The sequence below is a fragment of the Crinia signifera genome, chromosome 2, assembly GCF_055691185.1.
Source record: "Crinia signifera chromosome 2, ASM5569118v1, whole genome shotgun sequence".
NCBI lineage: Eukaryota > Metazoa > Chordata > Amphibia > Anura > Myobatrachidae > Crinia > Crinia signifera.
In genome coordinates this window covers 207,464,547-207,484,487 of record NC_139218.1, presented here as the reverse complement: position 1 = coordinate 207,484,487, position 19,941 = coordinate 207,464,547, and the positions used below count along the sequence as shown (strand labels likewise).

Below are 19,941 nucleotides of genomic sequence, written 5' to 3'. Positions count from 1 at the left end.
GGGTTAACAAACTTCCAAAATGCTGTTTTGAATACTTTGAGGGGTGCAGTTTTTGAAATGGCATCATTTATGGGGGTGTCTCACATACAAGTCCCTCAAAGTCACATCAGAACTGAACTGGTCCCTAAAAAAATCAGTGTTTGAAATTTTCTTGAAAATTTGAGAATTTGCTATTCATATTGTAAGCCTCCTAGTGTCCAAAAAAAATAAAAGGAAGTTGAAATAATGATGGCAACATAAAGTAGACATATGGTCTATGTTAGTTATTAACTATTTTGAGTGGTATGATTATTTGTCTCACAAGCAGAAAATTTAACATTTTGCAAATTGCTAAATTTTCCATTTTTTTACGACATTTTGGTATTTTTCACAAAAAAACACAGACTGTATCGACCCAAATTTACCACTAATTTGAAGTACAATGTGTCACGAAAAAACAATCTCAAAATCACTGGGATAAGTAAAAGCAAAAAAAAGTTATCCCCACTTAAGTGATACATGTCAGATTTGAAAAAAAGGGCTCTGTCAGGAACGCAAAAACTGGCTCTGTCAGGAAGGGGTTAAACTGCTAAAATCGCAGATTTTTTTTTTTCTCCTACGCTGTTATTAACCTCAATAACATTCATTTCCACTCATTTCCAGTCTATTCTGAACACCTCATACCTCACAATATTGTTTTTAGGCCAAAAGGTTGCACCGAAGTAGCTAGATAACTATGATAAGCGACCCAAGTGGGCGGCACAAACACTAGACTGATACGGCACACTTGGCATCACCCCTGGACTGATACGGCACACAGCATCACCCCATGACTAATACAGCATACTTAATAGCACCCCTGGACTGATATGGCACACTTAGCATCACCCCTGGACTAATGCAGCACCCCATGAATTATACGGCAGACTTGGCTCACCCCAGGAATTATTTGGCAGACTTAGCATCACCCCTGGACTGATACGGCAAACTCAGCATCCCCCCTGGACTAATACAGCACACTTGGCAGCACCCCATGAATTATACGGTAGACTTGGCTCACCCCTGGAATTATACGATACACTTATGCTGCTTTCAGACCGCAAAACTGGCTTTGACCAGGTATTTTGAAACGTTTCTAAAAACGGGTCTGCCAGGTAAAACCCCTTTCACACCGCATCTCTTAAACGGGATATTACCGTTTAAGTGATATTTTTTTACACTGGCAGACCCGTTTTTGGAAACTTTCCAAATACAGGATCAAAGCCAGTGCAGTCTTCAGCACCCCCCCCCCCCCTGTAACACGCTGTGTGGCAGCGTGTTACAGTTTTAACACCCCCCCCAACCATTAGGGCTAACCCCCCCCCCCCCCCCCCCCCCAATGTGTTTAAGAAAGCCCCCCGTGCAGCCGGTACCTCATGCCTTGCGGATCCCGGCTGTGTAGACTCCTGCTGCTTATAAAAAAAGTGACTTTCGGAAAATGGCTGCCCCCATACCAAAGACAGTTTTTTCAAACAGTCTTTCCTATGGGGCAGCCATTTTCCGAAAGTCACTTTTTTTTATAAGCAGCAGGAGCCGACAGCCGGGATCGTAAGGCACGAGGTACCGGCGCATGGGGGTTTTCTTAAACACATTGGGGGGGGGGGGTCCCCTCTAAACCAGGTCCCCTCTGCGCTGGTCCCTCTGAGCCTGCGCAGTGCATATTTAACGAGCCGGCCGAGCATTACATATGCGCATATGTAATGAGCGGCTAATTACATATGTGCATATGTAATTATCGGCTAATTACATATGCGCATATGTAATTAGTGGCCGGCTCATTAAATATGCCGGCACTGGGGGCCGATGGTGCTCACTGCTGCCTGAGTACCGTTTCAGACCGCAAAAAAACAGGTCTGAAACGTGTAGGACCCTGCTTTTTTACAAGCTTACATTTCTACTCAAACCATTTACATTTATTATTTTTTTCTTAGTGTTACTAAACGTTTGGGATTTTACATGCCCTCTACGATCACATTGGGCATCAGCCTTGGCAGATGACGTTGATGGCATTTCATCCTCTATGTCATGCCTAGTGGCAGCAGCTTCAGCACTAGGAGGAAATGGTTCTTGTACTATTTTATCCTCCAAATTTTGGTTCTCCATTATCTTTCTGGAGGAGTATTATGCACCATTAGTATTACTGGACTGGAATTATGCAGCTGTATCACTGGACTGAAATTAAAGCTGTATTACTAGACTGGAATTATGCACCAGTAGTATCACTGGACTGGAATTATGCACAAGTAGTACTACTGGACTGGATTTTAACGGAAGAACCACTGGACTGGACCTCTTCAGCAGTATCACTGAACTGTACTTTAACCGAAGCAGTATCATTCAGAATCAGCACCAATGGAGCAACACAGTGACATCAACATCAACAGCAGCGCAGGACACCAGCAGACCACCACAGTTCCAGAGTATATCCACCCACTACCCTCTCCAATTCCAGAGTGAAGATGGTGATACAGTACCAGTGTGGGATTTATATAGCGTCCGGATCTCATGAGATCAGACTGTGGGATGATATTTTGGCACGGACTGAGCTCAGAGTCCTGCGGAAATCCCAAACAGTGTTCGGTCCGTACTCGGCTCGGGAGTATCCGGCAGTGTTCAAATTCTCATATCTGAACCTGCTCATCCCTAACTGCAATGTGGCACAATATGAATTGGAGGCAATATAGTGTGACATAATATGAACTGGGTACACTGTTATAGGTCAGGATGCAAGAAGCTTAAAAATGTGGTCAAACCTCAGAGGATTGGAGGTTTGGCTGCATACTGCATGTGCAATAGATTCCAGGGCTTGGATTCGGTTGCGTTGCTCAATAGAAGCCTATGGGCATAATGTTGCAGATCTGGGATATGAATAACTATCATTGTGTTGGATTTATTGCGTTGGATTTATTGCGTTGTATTTTTTTGAGTGTTTACAGTTGAGCAAAGACGTGAGTTAAAGGTATTAAGAAAGACTTGATGGATTTTAGAGAAGTGTCACACTGTATATTTGCTTGGTAAGAGAAAGAAAGGGCAGTTTTTTGTAAATTAAAGGAGGATTTTATAGTGGAGGAAGCCAGCATGGAGCAATACTGTATTTCCTGCAATAGTGCTCAGCAGTGTAGGGGCACTTTACAGGAAGTGTCTTCATTTGGGTTTGGATCATCAGAGACTACATTTGACGGCTGAAGCTGAATATCGACAAATATAAAGTCAGTGTGTTATTGTACAAAGTGGGTGTGGATTTGGGTGCAAGTGGGCACAGAAGGTAGGGTGCATTTTGGCAATGAGATAGGGAGGTAATAAAGGACCTTCCCCACTATTTGTTGCAGGTAATACAGTAGGCTGCCTCTGCAGCTTTGAGCTGTCACTGAATGTTGGGCGCAGTGGGTATCAGGATGGTGATAACAACCATAAGAAATAAAAAGTAGCTGTAAAAAAAAATATTTTTTTCAAATGTGTTGAATATATATGCTTGCTATAATTGATGCATGAATATCCATATGTGATCCATGTATTTTCTCTGTTTAGTGTAGTTACAGTATTGGATTGAGATATACAGTATGGGGAATTGCTATATACATGAAATGTAATGAAGATTGTATACTTACATTGTTTTTCTGCCTTAGAAGTTTGCATGTAAATTACTGGTGTTTTTATTATTTGGATACGTAATCTTTATGTAGCACATATGAATTATTTATTATAATAGTGCACTTTGGCGCAAAATAGTTGTTTTATTTAATTATATTAGGTACTTGTGTATTTTGGCGGTGCCCGTCGCGGGCATCGTGTGCCTTAACTTTAAGGCACACGACGCGACGCGATGGACGCGATTTCTCCATAGGCTTCAATGTTAAAATATTTTTAACATTGAACCCGATGGAGAAATCGGGTCCATCGCGTCGCGTCGTGTGCCTTAAAGTTAAGGCACACGACGCGACCGACGCGATTTCTCCATAGGCTTCAATGTTAAAATATTTTTAACATTGAAATACTGTCGGTCGCGTCGGACTTGTGATTATAATGGCACAAGATCAAATGTAGTTGATAAAGTCCATCTAACATAGAAAACAATGGGAAATGGGCCAATATGGCCCATTTCTCATTGTATATGGCCCCGTCATGTCCAAATATAAATGCCCCCCATTGTCAGCGGCACCCCAGTATTGACGCCAGCCCGAAGCGTGGCGAGCGTAGCGAGCCCGCGAGGGGCGGCGGTACGCGTCCTACGACCTTTTCATACCCCTACTATCCACGTCGGCGTGGAGTTGAGAATAGAATAGTGTGGCGAGCCCGAAGCGTGGCGAGCGCACGCGGATACCTTCACAGGTATCCGCGTCCCCACGCGGGCTTCACAGGTGTCCGCGTCCCCTCGCGGGGCTCGCTGCGCTCGCCACGCTTCGGGCTCGGTGGCTCGCTGCGCTCGCCACACTATTCTATTCTCAACTCCACGCCGCCGTGGATAGTAGGGGTATGAAAAGGTCGGAGGACGCGCACCGCCGCCCCTCGCGGGCTCGCTGCGCTCGCCACGCTTCGGGTTGACGTCAATACTGGGGTGCCGCTCACAATGGGGGGGCAGTTATATTTGGACATGACGGGGACATATACAATGAGAAATGGGCCATATTGGCCCATTTCCCATTTTATTCCATGTAAAATGGACTTTATCAAGTCCATCTTATCTTGTGCCATTATAATGGCACAAGACCGACGCGACCGACACGATTTCAATGTTAAAATATTTTAACATTGAAGCCTATGGAGAAATCGGGTCCATCGCGTCGGTCGCGTCGTGTGCCATGTTAATGCACACGACGCGACGCGATGGACCCGATTTTTCACACACGATGGACGCGATCCTCATCGTGGGCGCCGCCAAAATACACAAGTACCTTATATTATTATGTTAGAGGTTGCATCCTCTCGCGATATACTGTACAATGTGATGATGTCACTTGTGCGCATCCCCTGGGGTTTGTGCGCCCGGTGTGTGATGAAGCACCTTACATCCAGGGTAGTTAAGGGATTAAGGTTAGTAGTGTGTTTGAGCCTGATGACAATGTGTATTTAGCATTGAAACGTTGCTGTGAGAAATAAAAAGCCTGATTATATCGACGGAGTGCTACTTTTGTTAAATTGAAAATTTTGTATGCTATTAAAGCAAGCGGGCACCCTCTAAGAAACTCTGCAATACAGTGGACGTGCCGGACATATATATATATATATATATATATATATATATATATATATATATATATATATATATATATATCTCTATCTCTGAGTGTGTGTAACATGAGCCAGTCTCCGTGATAGATTTTGTCAAATGATAGAGATGCTATTTTATAGCCTGCGTTTAGCTGCTGCAGATAAATACAGTATGTCCCATAGAGATGGTTTCACATTTGTCTTTGGGAGTGCCGGTCACGCCTATTGACATACACGTGTCCCCTCACATGCGGTGCCCGTATCCCAATGTGTGTGCAATCTATAGCTCCCAGCACGTTAGGAAATGCTGAGAGCCTATAGAAAGCCACCTTAATGTCCTGCCACTCTGACTCAGAACATGGGAATCTGATGTATGTGCGCCACAACTTCTTTAAAGCAAGTAACACTTGATTGAAATGCTTTAAGAAAGTGGCTTGTGATACCCCCAAGGACCATGAGGTCACAGACTGAGTGGAGCCTGTGTGCGAAGTAGTAGAGGGCACACATTAATTTGTGCAGCCCAGACACTGCATAGTTGCCCCCCCCCCCCCCCCCATAAGGGTCCAAATCATCTCTCACCTGCTCATATAAGTCCAACAGGTTAATGCGGTTCAGCCGAAACATCCCCACAACCTGTTGATCCGAGAGGGAGTCCAGGTACAGCCTAGCACGATACATATGTGAAGCACGCAGTAGTCGGGGTACCTGGATCTGGCGCGCAGCTTCCTCCCTCCTCCTGCGCAGCTCCTAAAAATGGGCATAATCACATAGAGCCATCTCCAAACTACTCTGCAAAATCTCCATTTCTCAAACCCTCACAGGTGTCCTTAATGATGTTGGGGTATATGTGGAGGAGTTTCTGATTAAAAATGAGGACACCTGTGATCAAATTAACCATTAGTGCACTTGACCAAAGTTAGTTGTGGGCCAAATCGCCGATCAGAACCTGGTCTGAAAAAAAGTGCGATTTGTATCGACCAAAAAAAATTGATTTCCGTTTGCGCATGCCATTAAATAAGCCATTTGTATACTTTTCTGTGCGAAAACATCTGGATGCGAATTAAGTGCAATTTTTTTTATACGCACTTTTAGAAAGTGTGATTTATCGCCCAAAAAATGCGAAAAACGGGCCGTTGCGCACCCTATTAAATGTGCGATTTGGCCAAAAAATGCGATAAAATGAGAAATCAACGTTTTTATGCGAAAATATCGCAAAAAAACACAAATCGACTCCTATTAAATGTCACCCATTGTGTGTATGTACATCTATACAGTATGTGTGATTTTTAATTCTTGTAAAATTCACTGTTACCTCCCACAATAAATTGTATAAGGGAGTTTTAAAGTATTGAACATTAAAAGTTACATTTTAATATTTTTTTTTGTGCGTTCCCGAGAAAAGTCCCTTTCTCGTCTTGTATATTTCATGGTAACTCTTGACTGTTGGAAACTGCACCCCCACAACTGGTAATAGATACATTTTGGGGATACAAACCTTCTCATATATTCAATAAGATACCAGTGTTCAGGTATATACCCAGCTCCCAAAAGGAGCTAATACCCCTCTGTAGTACACGCCTAGTCTGCACTACGGCTTCTCTCAAATACAAATATGGTACAATGGCAGAAAGAACTGAACCATACAAAAGATACTAAATCCAAATATTTTTTCGTTTTATTTGAAAAATACTGCATGGTGTAGCCTGTTTTAATATGTTGACATTCTCAAAATGTGGACAGGTGAAGTGTAATCATTCTCAGAATGTCAGTGTTAGGGTTACACCATACCGTACCAAATTTTCTGATTCCAGTGAGGAAAGTCTTGCTGTCCCACTGTGGACTGCAGGGACCCATAACAGGGACTTGTGCTCGCCGTTGAATAGATGCCAAGCACATGGGCACAGCATCTAATCATTGCAGAGAGATGAAGCCTAGGTGCTGCCCAGCTGCTCTGTGAGCACTGGCCATGTCCTAACATGACAAAACTAGGGTTGTGTCACAATAACGGGCAAGATGCAAGGAAAAATGCACTACCCTCATCACACCCTCACTTAATGTCGGGGCAGCCACCTGTTGTGCTGCCCAGACCAGTGACCTCCTCCTCCCTGTCTTCAGCCGGCTAGTAGGAGGGGGAGAGCTGCAGGGGACCCGCTCACTCCCCGCCGGCTGCTTTGCAAAGGGAACTGCCCTTTGTGATACTAATCACATATGTTCGCATATACATTATGACTAGTATTGCTGCGGTAGCCGGTGGAGGGGGGCGGTAAGGGGCTGTGGGAGTGCATGCCTTTCCCACCAGAGGCTGCCCCCATTTTGGTTGGGTGGCTGCCATACAAGGGTCTTGATTAGAGGACTGAAGAAGTTGGGAGGTATGTTAGGCTTTTAACACTAGGGTTAGGTGGAGAGGGGGGTGTTAGAGTTGGGCACTAGAGGGATACGGATTGTGGTTAAGGATAGCGAAGACATTCTTTCTGAAAGGCTGGAGATCTGACCCAGAAGTGACTGTCACATGTCCACTGGGACCTAGACAATGCTGCTAGGGAAGTGGCAGTCGTTAGGAGTCAGTAAGTCACTGCTACTGTATGCCACCAGGAATATCATGTTAACATCCCAGCATGTTGTCTTTTTAGTACTCTATATGATGAATGTCAACTTGGTAAACATTGACATTCTGGTATTGATGTGATGATACAATGTGTTTTTTTTTAGCACATTTTGGTACTGCTACAGTATATATTGTGTGGATTTTGTTTATACTCTTGAGAGTATAATAATTTAAATCATTCTCACAATTTCTTAATTATCATCAGGGCCAAAATGAAATAAAACTGAATAAAATTAAACGTGCTGCATTTTTTGGTCTTTTACAGAAGTTAAAAAACTATAAGTACATATTAATATAATATAATACTAAATTATGTGATAATAATCCTAAATAATAAAAGGATAATATTTCTCCTCACCTCTGTGGGAGGAATTCAAGTGCTGTGCACAGTAGCGGCCGCTAGATGGCACACAATGAAGCAATTCAAGTTTTGCTCTGTCCTGGCGTACACAGCCACCGGCACTGGCATTACTGTTATGTTGTTCAGTCATTATGATGGGCTGGTAGCTAGTAATTATTATAATACTGTACAACTCCCATTTGTACTGGATGTCACTAAGCTGTTGTTATGCTGCTGCCCCTTCTTGTTACCATTTAATCATACTGTGTTTTTTATTACCCAGAATGCTGCCCATGGTGGATCACCTGCTGGGGACACTAAGTTTGGAGCCCACAACTTTCAGAATTTATGCAGTTTCTGCTCTGCTGCTCGTCTTTGCAATTCTCATTTTCCGTGTATGCCTGAAGGTGTTTCTCATATTAAGGGCATATGTGGTCAATGCGAAAAGACTCAGCTGCTTCCCAGAACCCCCAAAGCGGAGCTGGCTTTTGGGACACTTAGGAATGGTAAGCATATAATGGAAGCTTACAGTATAAGAAAAAAGGAAAGACTGTCATGTATTGCAAATATTTAGATGTTTGGACATCTTAATGGAACTTAAGGTGCATACACACGGAACAATGTTGGAAACAATCAGACATAGTTACCGATGGTACCAAATTGTTCATTGAGTGTACACATGAAATGATTTGAAACACTTGACAAAAGATTGGTCTATGATCTTCCTGCATGCATGAAGGATCATAGACCAATCTTAACGATTGGTGGGTATGCGCATCGTGAACCATTGGTACTTCCGATCGATCGGGAACCCCCACATCTTGCTTCAAATCTTTCTGTGTGTATGCACCTTTCAACATATTGTAATTTCAAGGTTTATGTAGTTGTATGCCACAACTTGGCCACAAAATGTATGCCTAATAGTTCCTTACAGACAGTGGCGTAACTGCAGGGGGTGCACATTCTGTGGGCCTTAGCCGCTTCGGGGGCCCACGGGCCAAGCAAGCCACCTCCTGCACCATGATACTGGTCCCCACCAGCAGTGACGCGCTGGCCGGTGGAGATAATGAGAAGCATTTATAGTTCAGGCACCCCGCCAGCTCCTGAGCATATGTGCGCAAATTGCCTGCAGCTACCTGGCCAGCGGTGTATGTATGAATGGAAGCAGGTATGTATGAATGAATGAGCAGTAGTGCATGTACAGATGGAGCGCCTCAGCCAGCGCCGCGGCTAACCAGAAACCCCTCGCTGGTGAGATGGCACTCCATCTGATTGGGACACACGAGCGTCCCACACGCATGCATGTCCCTGTTTTCGAGTGGCGAGGGGCACGAACCCTGTAAATTTACTAATATGAGAGTTCTGTTGAAGATGGGATGTTTCCCATAGCAACCAATCAGATTCTACTTCTTATTTAGCACTTTCTAAAATATAATCTGATTGCTATGGGCAACATCCCATTTTCAGTAGAACTCCAATCTTAGTAAATTTACCCCTAAGAATCAAGATTACCCTCCAGAGAATCAAAGTACAGTAATTTATGTTTTTTAGTTGTTTTTTTCCCCCACTCCTGGAATAGATGCCATTCAATTGGGCTTACCCATAGTATTTAAAAGTACTGGCACCATATGGCCTATTCGAGTCTTCTGACCTGTCATGTTATTTATTATTATTTATTTATTAATGTTTCTTATATAGCGCACACATATTCTGCAACGCTTTACAGAAAATATTTGAACATTCATATCAGTCCCTGTCCCAGTGGAGCTTACAATCTATATTCCCTACCACAAGTACACGCATACACAGACATTCTAGGGTTAATTTTGTTGGGAGCCAATTAGCCTATCAGTATATTTTTGGATTGTGGGAGGAAACCGGAGTACCCGGAGTAAACCCAAACAAGTATGGGGAGAATATACAAACTCCGCACAGTTAGGGCCATGGTGGGTATCGAACCCATGACCTCAGCACTGTGAGGCAGTAATGCTAACCATGACACCATCCGTACTGCTTTACATATACATGCATCAGATATGAGGTAGCAAAACATGTTAAATGTATTGGGAAAAACTAGTGTGACACTTGTAAGAACCATGTCAAGCAGCTGTGGTTAGGGTGGCCAATCCCAGGATCGGCGGGATCCCGGGATTTGGCCCCCAAAACGCCGGGATTTCAATCCCGGGATTGGAGTTTCCAATCCCGAGATTTCGATATCAGACTGCGCATGCGCAGTCTAATGCTGGGCAGCATCGGAGTGGGTGCCCAGCAGCTGCCCAACTTCTCCTGTCCCGGGCAGTGCGGCTCTGCGCAGCATGATGATGTCAGAAGACACGCTGCACAGGCTGCCCGGCCCGAACACCAGCCCACCAACAGACCAGGCCGACCAGCAGCAGACCAGGCTGACCAATGGACCAGCCCACTCACCCGCCCACCAGTGGACAAGCCCGCTCACCCACCAGCGGACCAGCACACACACCAGACGACCAGCCCGGGCTCCATCTCCCTGGCTCCATATCCGCGGCAATATCGAATTCCGGTATTTAAAAAATGCCCTGGGATTGACATCCCTAGCTGTGGTAAAAGCTGGCTAGTGATGCATATGTAGCGACATGCCGCATCTAGTATGGTATTCCTGTTACAGAGCGCTATTCGTAACAACAATCTAGCTGAGCACATCTGTAACTGGCGCAAACAATAATCTAATGAGTCTCCCGTCTGGTAGAAAAAGGTACAGCATATCAAGGGATTTGGCATATAGCTAGCGTAGTACAAATATGGAAGAAAGGTAGCAAAAATAACCCTGAAAATTATAGACTGGCCAGACTTACGTGGGGAAAATATTAGAAGAAATAATAAGACATCATATCCAAAATGTCTTTGAACAGGAGACAGTGATAAATAAGGCTCAGCATGGGTTCGTCAAAAATAGATCATGCCAGACTAATTTAGTTTGCTTCTATGAAGAAATCAGTAGGGGGGTTGATTTAGGGATATCTGTTTATGTAATTGTGACCGGATGCCTGCCCTTACGCTCTGGCTACGCCCTTCAGGTCAAAAGATGGCAGTTTCTGGTCTCACGGGACCTGGTCAATAGGGGATTAACTGTTACCATCAGTAAATACCCGTTACTGACTTTACCCACTATGCAGTGGGCGGGGATATCGCTGCCACCACCAGACTCCTACTACGTGGCATTCTGGAACCACGGATATCTCCTCAGGCCCAACCGCTGGCACCTGAGTACTACCTGCTGGGGTGTATGCATCAACCCGCTGCTGACACCTCCAGACTGGCATCGGTTGGTTCCCCACTGGTCACGGACCAGACTTCTGCTCCGGTAGCTGGCAGAGCGGCGAGGGGAGACACTGGATGCTTTTCCCAGTACAGATCGGAATAATTGCAGTAATCCTGTTAGTCGCAAGATGAAAACGGTCGTCTTGAGCAAAATATGTTTTATTTGCTCAAATAAACCCTTAAAAGGACCCTTTCCTATCTCTAGGAAGTACAGTATACAGGAGATGTTCACAGCTTTCAGATACAGGCAGATGTACAATTTATGTTACTCCAATACACATTACCACAGGGGGTAAGCCCATCCTGTGGTCTCCAACCAATCATCTTAAGTGGTAGAGCCGTGCATGCGTTGGGCACATGCACGCTTTGCATTGTCCTCTATGGACAGAGGGGAGTGGCTACTCCTCTGAGTCACAGCCCACCTGGGGTGCTAGGTACCACCCAGGTGCCTGCCTGTCTGGCTAGGGGGAAGGTTTCCCTCCAAAACGTACTTCCAGGAGCCTGCCAGGGGACCAGCTGAACACCTGTAGCCCAGACGTGAGCTCCAGAGATGGGCAGCCCTGATCCCCTGCCTGGGTCTCCTGTCCGACGGAGAGCCCCATGGAGCTCCAGGGAAACACTTGGCTTGTTAGAAAGCTGATGTTCCCTGCTACCATCCCTGCAGCTCAAAGCTTGGAGGCTATCTGGGAAAGCATTCCATTTTTGGGATAAAACTGGGGGGAACCCAGCAGCCCACACAGGACTCTGGATTCCCTTGGGACACAACAACCCAAGTAAGTGCTTTTTACCTTTAAAATACATTTAATTTGCCTTTGTTTTTACAATTTACACTCTGAGCCTGTGCATAGCTCCCTGCACCCTCTGCTGGCTTCACGGTCTTGCTGTGTGTGCAGTCCCCCAGTGCCCGGGGCTTAGGTGGCACAGCCGCATTCCCATAACCCCTGGACGCTGGGAGTTAATCCTTTATTCTGGTCGCTGCAGCCTCTGACCTGTGGCATCCCGATGGATAGAATCCTGACCCCTTCTAGGTAAGTATATGCACTGTAACCCTCCCTACCTGCAGCCTTACCCTCCCTCCTTAGTGCCTAAGACCACAGCCTAACTTTACCATACCCCCTTAGTGCTTAGTCTAACCCTTCCTTCTTAGCGCCTAAACCTAACCCTCCTCCGCTGCAGCATGACGCTAACACTCCCCAAAATACTTATGATCAGAATGCCGACAGTGCCTGCATAGTGAGTGATTGTGGACTCCTGGTGCCGGTTTTCTGAAAAGTGTCTGGATTCCGCCATTGGTATTTTGAAATCTGGCATCCTGACCGTTGGTATACTAACAAGAGCCTAAACTAAGGAACTACGATGGTTCATTAAATAAACTAGGGCACTACTATGGGACATATTTTTATCTAGGGCTTTACTGTGTTTAACTAGAGAACTAATATGGGGCATAACATTTATATCTGCTGTAAAGAAGTGTCTCTCAATCACTGGGACAAGGGGATACGGTCATTAGGTCGACCCTATTAAGGTCGACATGCATTGGGTCGACCACTGAAGGTCGACAGTGCTAAGGTTGACAGGGTTGGAAGGTCGATACAAGCATTAGGTTGACAATGGCAAGGTCGAGAGTCAAAAGGCCTACATGAGGTTTTCATGTTTTTTTGAGCTGACATGTCGACAGGTGGTATTTCATGCATTACCATCCACTAGGGTGTGAAGGGAGAATAGGGTAGTGTGCCGAGCGCACACTTGTTACACTTTGACGCTGTCCATGTTGATTATGTTGACAGCCGTGGCCAATAAACTGAAGAATTCATGTCAGCCTTTTGACTGTTGACCTTGCCATTGTCCAAACCTGTCGACCTTCAGTGGTTGACCCAATGCATGTCGATCTAAATTTGGTGGACCCAATGACCCATACCTGAGACAAGGGCCCCTTCAGTATGTTACTATGGGGTTCACATAGTTTTGGTTATGCCCCTGTTTGTAACCCCACAAAATTCATAAAAGCATTCCCTGGGGAATCCAATTATTGCAGATGTAAATAGAATACCTATAATATTATAACTATACTACACTTTTAAGCAAAAGCATACCTCCCAACATCGGCAGTTCAGCAGTCGGGACGCTGCTGCTGCGTGCCGGAGGTGCGCCAAAATTTTCGGGGAGAGACGTGGCCTAATTTGGGGGTGTGGCCTATACTCGCGGCTCCCCGCGAGGCCACGCCCCCATTTTGCCGCTTTGGGGGCATGACCCAGAGGCTCTGTGAGCCTCTAGCCATGCCCCCAGCCCCCTGGCTACAGGAATAGACGCTGTGCGCATGCGCACAGCGTTTATTCCCCGCTGCTTAGCAGCTGACAGATGGGACTCCCAACAGCCCCCCCACACCGCGGGACACTGCCGCCCGCGGGTGGGACAGCGGGACAGGCCCTGACAATCGGGACTGTCCCGATAAAATCGGGACTGTTGGGAGGTATGCAAAAGGCATCACAAAGGGGGTGGGCATTGTCCTTACCCGTGTTTCCCCCTTTCAGTGTGTGACCCTAAAATGCCATTGTGACAGGAGCCAGGATCTGCAGTGTAATATTATTCTCCTTATGCTCCTGTCACTGAGAGAGAGCCGGCGGTGCAGCCACATTTTCCGGGGATGTGCATACCCCAGACTGCCTTAAGTGGGGGATTCTTTTCATGAGGCCGTGCCCCTTCTGATGCAATGTGAGGCCATGCCCAATCTGCGAAACCACATCCTGTTTCCAGCTCTTGCCCACACTGGGTGTCACCGTCACTGTTGCTGGCACATCTAATGGTTATATAGACATCATTGTTGTTCACCATGATTCATATAATAAAAAAAAAAATCTGATTTCTTTATCCCATTTGATCCCTTGTAGTTAATCTGATATCTGCAGAATCACTTTTTGTACATAAGCATATAGAAATTAATTGTTAAAGAATTACTGAGAGGTTTTTATTTAACATTTTCATACTTTCTTAAAGAGTATTCCTATGGTTCCAGGCGTCTTTGTCAGTTTTATTGATTTGTTTATCAAAAGAGGAAGACTGCGGTTTCCTGTACAACTGCTGACGAACGTAGTAGCTGCAATGGTTTTATGTTGTGGTTTCCCAATTGTTCTCATTGTTTCATGTTTACTGAGGATATCTCAGTAAATGTATATGCATGGAAATAATGAAGTTTGACTAATTCACCAGCAGTAAATTGACAAAATATTTTTTAGAACCATATGACGCTTGATACCCATCGCTATATGCACGTATGCATTGTACTATAACCTTTACCACCAGTGCTAGACTGTTGGCAACCAGGAAAAATTGTTTCAGAGGAACATTGTACACCCAGGGGGAAATTTACTAAGATGGGAGATGTGTTTCAGATGGGATGTTGCTATAGGCAAACGAGCAGATCCTGTCTATTATCTTCTAAAAATAATAAAGAAAAAAAATAATAAAGAAGTAGATTCTGATTGGTTGTCCATAGCAATATCCCATGTGACATAGAACTCCCATCTTAGTAAATTCCCCCCCAACAATCTGTATCACTCTTATGATTAATAAATAGTACAGACACAAAGGCAGATTCTCCACATGGCAACCTAGGCACCTGCCTAGTGCCCAGCAGGTTCCAAGAGGCCCCATAAAAATACCCTGGCTGTCCAAAACGTTTGCACTGAGTAACTACCACGTGATGTCATCATGACCTCACAGGGACCTGTCCACACTCCCGAAATACCTTTGATGTTCTTTGATAGGATAAAAGATGTTTTGGACACACAACATGGTTTCATCCACTGTATGTGGGCAGTCAGTTTACTTTATATATATTAAATCTAAAGGACCATACACCGCTTTGAGCTGAAAGTAGCTCTCTTTTTACTTTTGAACTACTTTCAGCTCCAAAGCTGTCCAGTGTGTATGCGGCAGCGGTGAGCGCTGATGCGTTCTCCAGCATCATTGCTGGCCTGGCCACTCATCTGCTGGTATTACCAGCAGATGAGCAACAGGGTGGACGGCTTCTTATAGCATCTTGCCACCCCCAGGAAAATTGCTAAAAGTGTATGCACTGAGCATTTTTCAGCCCAGCAATTTACCCATCATCAGTCAGCATTCAAGCTGGGCAAATTCGCCCAGTGTGTATGGACCTTAAGAGCCTGATTCAGATTTGTATGCAATGCCAATGTTTACGTAGCCGCACAATTATCAGTAGACTGTCCATGTGCCAAGGTACCTATGAATGTACGCTGCAAATATTGTTTAATGTGTACGCACTATATCGTTTGTCCTGTAGCTATCGATATTGTATAGTTTAGTGTATATGCAGCTTAAAATACAGCTTCATGCAGTATATCTGTGTGGTGACCGCTTTATTTTAGTAACAACGCCATCTGTTTTTGCTTTTAAGCCAGAAGTTGGAACTAATATATTAAATTGTTACTAACTAACTGTTCTTGCTTCTGCCGCTTGGTAAAGTATACAATTGGTAAAAAAAAAAAAGCACATAAAGGTGGACAAAAGGTGAGATGTACTAAGCTTAAAAAATAATAAAATGGAGAGTCAATCAGCCAATCAGCTCCTCAATTCCATGTCACAGGCTGTGACATGGAATTTGATAAATGACAGGTAGGAGCTGATTGGTTGGTGGTTTATCACTCTCCATTTTATCACTTTTCAAGTTTACTACATCTGGCTCAAAGAGAGATGGCCTTTTTATGGTTTAAAGCTTACATAAATAATATGAGGGCAGAGGCATAAGTTTGTTCCAGTCACCTGTAGGCAAGTTGCAGTTTGGTACCCCACTATAACTATAGAGCAAGTGCACAGTATATATGTGTTTGAAGTGCAGCGATCACACTTGGACCTCTCTTTGAAAAGAGCTGTAGGGTGTTGTTGCCACGGCATTTGGAGCATGTGTGTGCTACAGCTCCTCCCCACCGCAAGAGTGCAGGTGGGGTTAAATTAAAGGGTAACAAAAATAAATAATAGGGGTGGTATCATACTTTCCTACCCTCCTGCATTCTGCAGGAGACTCCTTGAAATAGCAGCAATATCCCTCTCCCTCATTAGTCTAGCAATCTCCCTCTTTTCATTTCAGTTACATTTTTGGGGAAAAAAGGAATGAGAGAGAGATACATTTACATTGAATCATCAGCATCATTTCCCAGCACTTTACCAAGTATAGTAGCTCTTACTTACTGCTTTGGGCTCATCTACATTTGAATATAGGTCATTGTACAAGATTCCTCTCAGATGTAGCAGTACACACCCACGCTTCTAGGGGCCACGTTCACAATCTCTTTTCACAATCTCTCCATATATGGAAATAGACACACCCTTTGGGTGGAGCATGACAAGCCCCCTCAATGGGGCACTGTTCAAAATTCTGCTACCAACTATAATCTCCCTGAAAGTAGTTTTCAAAAGTAGGAAAGTATGGGCAGTATTCAGGGGCATAAAAAGAATTTGTGAGCCCTATAGTATAATTTTGAACCCCCCCTCTCACCCACAAAAGTGACCAAAGTGGTAGACAAAAAGGATGTCAGGAACAGCGTCATGGGGAGAGAGATCATCAGGAAGAGAGAGTCAAGAAGCGAGAATGACTGCAAGGAAGGTAGAGCGCATCAGGGAGAAAGTGACAGCCTCAGGGTGATAGAGTATTAGGAAGAGGGCCAGATTCTCTAAGCTTCAAAAGTGATGAAATAGAGCGTGATAAACAACCAGCCAATCAGCTCCTGCCTGACATTTTTCAAACACAGTCTGTGACATGGCAGGTAGGAGCTGATTGGCTGGCTGTTTATCACTCTCCATTTTATCACTTTTGAAGCTTAGAGAATCTGTCCCAGAGTGAGAAAGAGAAAGGAGTAAGAGAGAGTGTAAAGGAGAGAGAGCGAAAGGCAGGATACTAACCTGATCCTGCAGAGATAATTGATGGGAACGGGCTCTTCCCGGTATTACGCCCCATATACTTTTTACCTGAGATTCAAGGGACTTTAAGCAGGCTTGGTTCCTGGTCCCCCTCTAGTTCCCTGCTCATATATCCTCCGAGCAGTTGGCAGCACCAGCATCTCCATCACCCCCCCATGATCAGCAGCAATGCCAAAACCATAGGAGGCGTCTGGAGCCCAAGCTTCACCTGCACTGCCCTTGCTACTCCCCTGGCTATAAACCACACAGGTGTTGCTATGTATGCAGGTGCCCCTTCAGGACCTGGAGCCAGATGACTCCATTGCCTCTGGGAGTTATTCCCCTGTGTGAGTGGTCTACAATCCTGGTGACTTTTTTACAAATAGATAACAAAGGGTTTTGGAATGAAATGTCTGCATGGTACAGTAAAAGGTGCTGATACAGTCAGAAGGGATTGGTTTGAAATCCCGGCTGTCGGAGTCCCGGCGGTCAAAATCCTGACGCCGGAATCCCGACAAGGTTGGGACATGGATCGCCCCCCCCCCCCCTTGTGAGCTCTCTGCGCTCGCCACTAATTTATTCTCCCTCTATGGGTGTCGTGGACACCCACAAAGGGACAAAGTGCCAGCATTTCGGCGGTCGGGATTTCGACCGCCGGGATTCCGACTGCTGGGATTTCAACTGCATCCCAGTCAGAGTATGCCTGTGGAAACAATCACTTACACCTTTTGTGGATGTCCTTATCTGCCAGGAAAATTGCAGGGTTGTAAAGAGTAGAAGAATCTTTTTAAAGTTTAAACTAAATTCACTTTATGACCACCAACCTAATTAAATTCAATAAAACAAATCTCCGTTAGTCTTATGTCTTAAATAAATGTGCTCCTACATTTGAATGTTCATTTAAGACATAAGGCTTAACTGAGATTTTTTTTTATTGAAGACATTTCTATACAAAATGCACCTTTTTGGCATACCAATGCTAGAATAGGATGAGCCGTTTCTTATCTGATCTCCTTCAAACCAAGGATTGTCCCTGTAAAAGTGCATTATTTGTTGTGCACACAAAACAAACCTTGTGGTAATTGTATCCGTAAAAGCACTCTTGCTGGAACAAGGCCCTTATTGTGGTTCACTCGCAAAGGCAAGTTCCTTCTCAAATAGACAAAACCATGTTCACTGCAGGTGGGTTAGGTGTAACTTGTGCAGTGAGAATTAGATTTGGGTGGGGTTTTGCTCCAAAGTGAGATCTATATTGAAGTGTAAAAACAAAGTAGTCAGTATTTTCCCTGCACAGAAATGAAATAGCTCACCCAAATCTAACTCTCTCTGCACATGTGACATCGGCCACCTTGCAGTGCACATGGTTTGGTCCATTTGAGAAGGAATGTGCCTTTGTGAGTAAACCAGAATAAGGGCCTAAATGTTTTATTGCTGGGGTAAGGGCTAGTTATTAGATTATCCTATATAGTATTAGTACATTTTGTACCTGTCAGTTTTTGTAATGATCGACATTATGTGCCTGCCGACTTTGATTGTCATAATTTGTATCTGTCAATGTTATGGTCCTCAGATACAGGTTCCACACCGGCATGTAACCATAATGTGAGGCAGAAATCAATGACCATGGTCTCAAACTAAACTCTTTAAGGTGTTTCCAAACTGCAGTTAGAGCATCATATAGACTACCGCCAACATGCCCATTCTTCTGGCAATAAAGAAACCCGTAGATGATGACTGTACCCTGCCTCTTACTGTATCTCCCATTTTGGTGTGGCCCAGAATGGGACATGTGCTAGTTATTGTTATAAGGAGGGACCACGGCAAATGGAAAATTCTATTGTAATTGTTTCACAAAGTCATTTATAGACATTAGTAATATAACATGTATTATTAAGTAGGTACTGTAGTATTGCAGCTTTAATGCTTTCACTGTGCCTAACCCCTAATGTGCTTCTTGCTGCACCATAACCTTGCATTCTGCCTGTCATTGCTTGTAGATTTTAAATAATGAAGAAGGATTAAAGGAAATAAGCAATCTAGTGGTAACATTCACCCACACTATAAAGTTCTGGATTGGGCCAGCTGTCCCTCTGATATCGTTGATTCACCCGGACACAGGCCCTTATTCTACTCGGCTCGGTACGGCCCGCGTGCGGCCGTACCGCCGATGTTTTTGTTCTGCACATGCGCAGAGGTCATTCTGCGCATGTGCAGCCCCCTTCGCCGCAGACGGATTTCGTCCGCCGCAAAGGGGGCGTATAGGGGCGTGAGGGGCTTCAGCCCCTCATTACCCTATGTGTACGCCCCGCGTTTCATGGGCGTTCCCATGCAAACGCGGGGCGTATGCATGGTAATGAGGGCATGACGCCCTCATTACCATGACATGGGGGCGGAAAGCTGACGTCGCCGGATGTCAGCTTTCAGCCCCCTTTCAAGCTCCCACACGGACGATTGTCCGTGTGGTCTGAGCTTGCGGGAGCTGCCGCGGCGTGCGGGCCTGCCTTCGATGGTCGTCGACCATCGAAGGCAGGGGGCAGCTCCCACCATGGTGGAGGCGTAG

At 44.9% G+C, this 19,941-nt stretch overlaps 1 protein-coding gene across 4 annotated transcripts in view; it reads left to right on the top strand.

The window, feature by feature from the left end:
* The window catches only part of LOC146060424 (ultra-long-chain fatty acid omega-hydroxylase-like), a 74,107-nt gene that overhangs the window by 11,729 nt on the left and 42,437 nt on the right, over positions 1-19,941 (top strand). For 2 of the 4 annotated variants that reach the window (XM_083173609.1, XM_083173607.1), the window contains exons 1-2: positions 3,154-3,227; positions 8,455-8,677. In XM_083173609.1, the coding sequence (XP_083029735.1) occupies positions 8,569-8,677 (109 nt within the window). In that variant the 5' untranslated portion in view covers positions 3,154-3,227; positions 8,455-8,568. Of the gene's footprint in view, positions 1-3,153; positions 3,228-8,454; positions 8,678-19,941 lie in introns of those variants that run through there. The other 2 variants (XM_083173608.1, XM_083173606.1) reach the window with 1 other exon arrangement.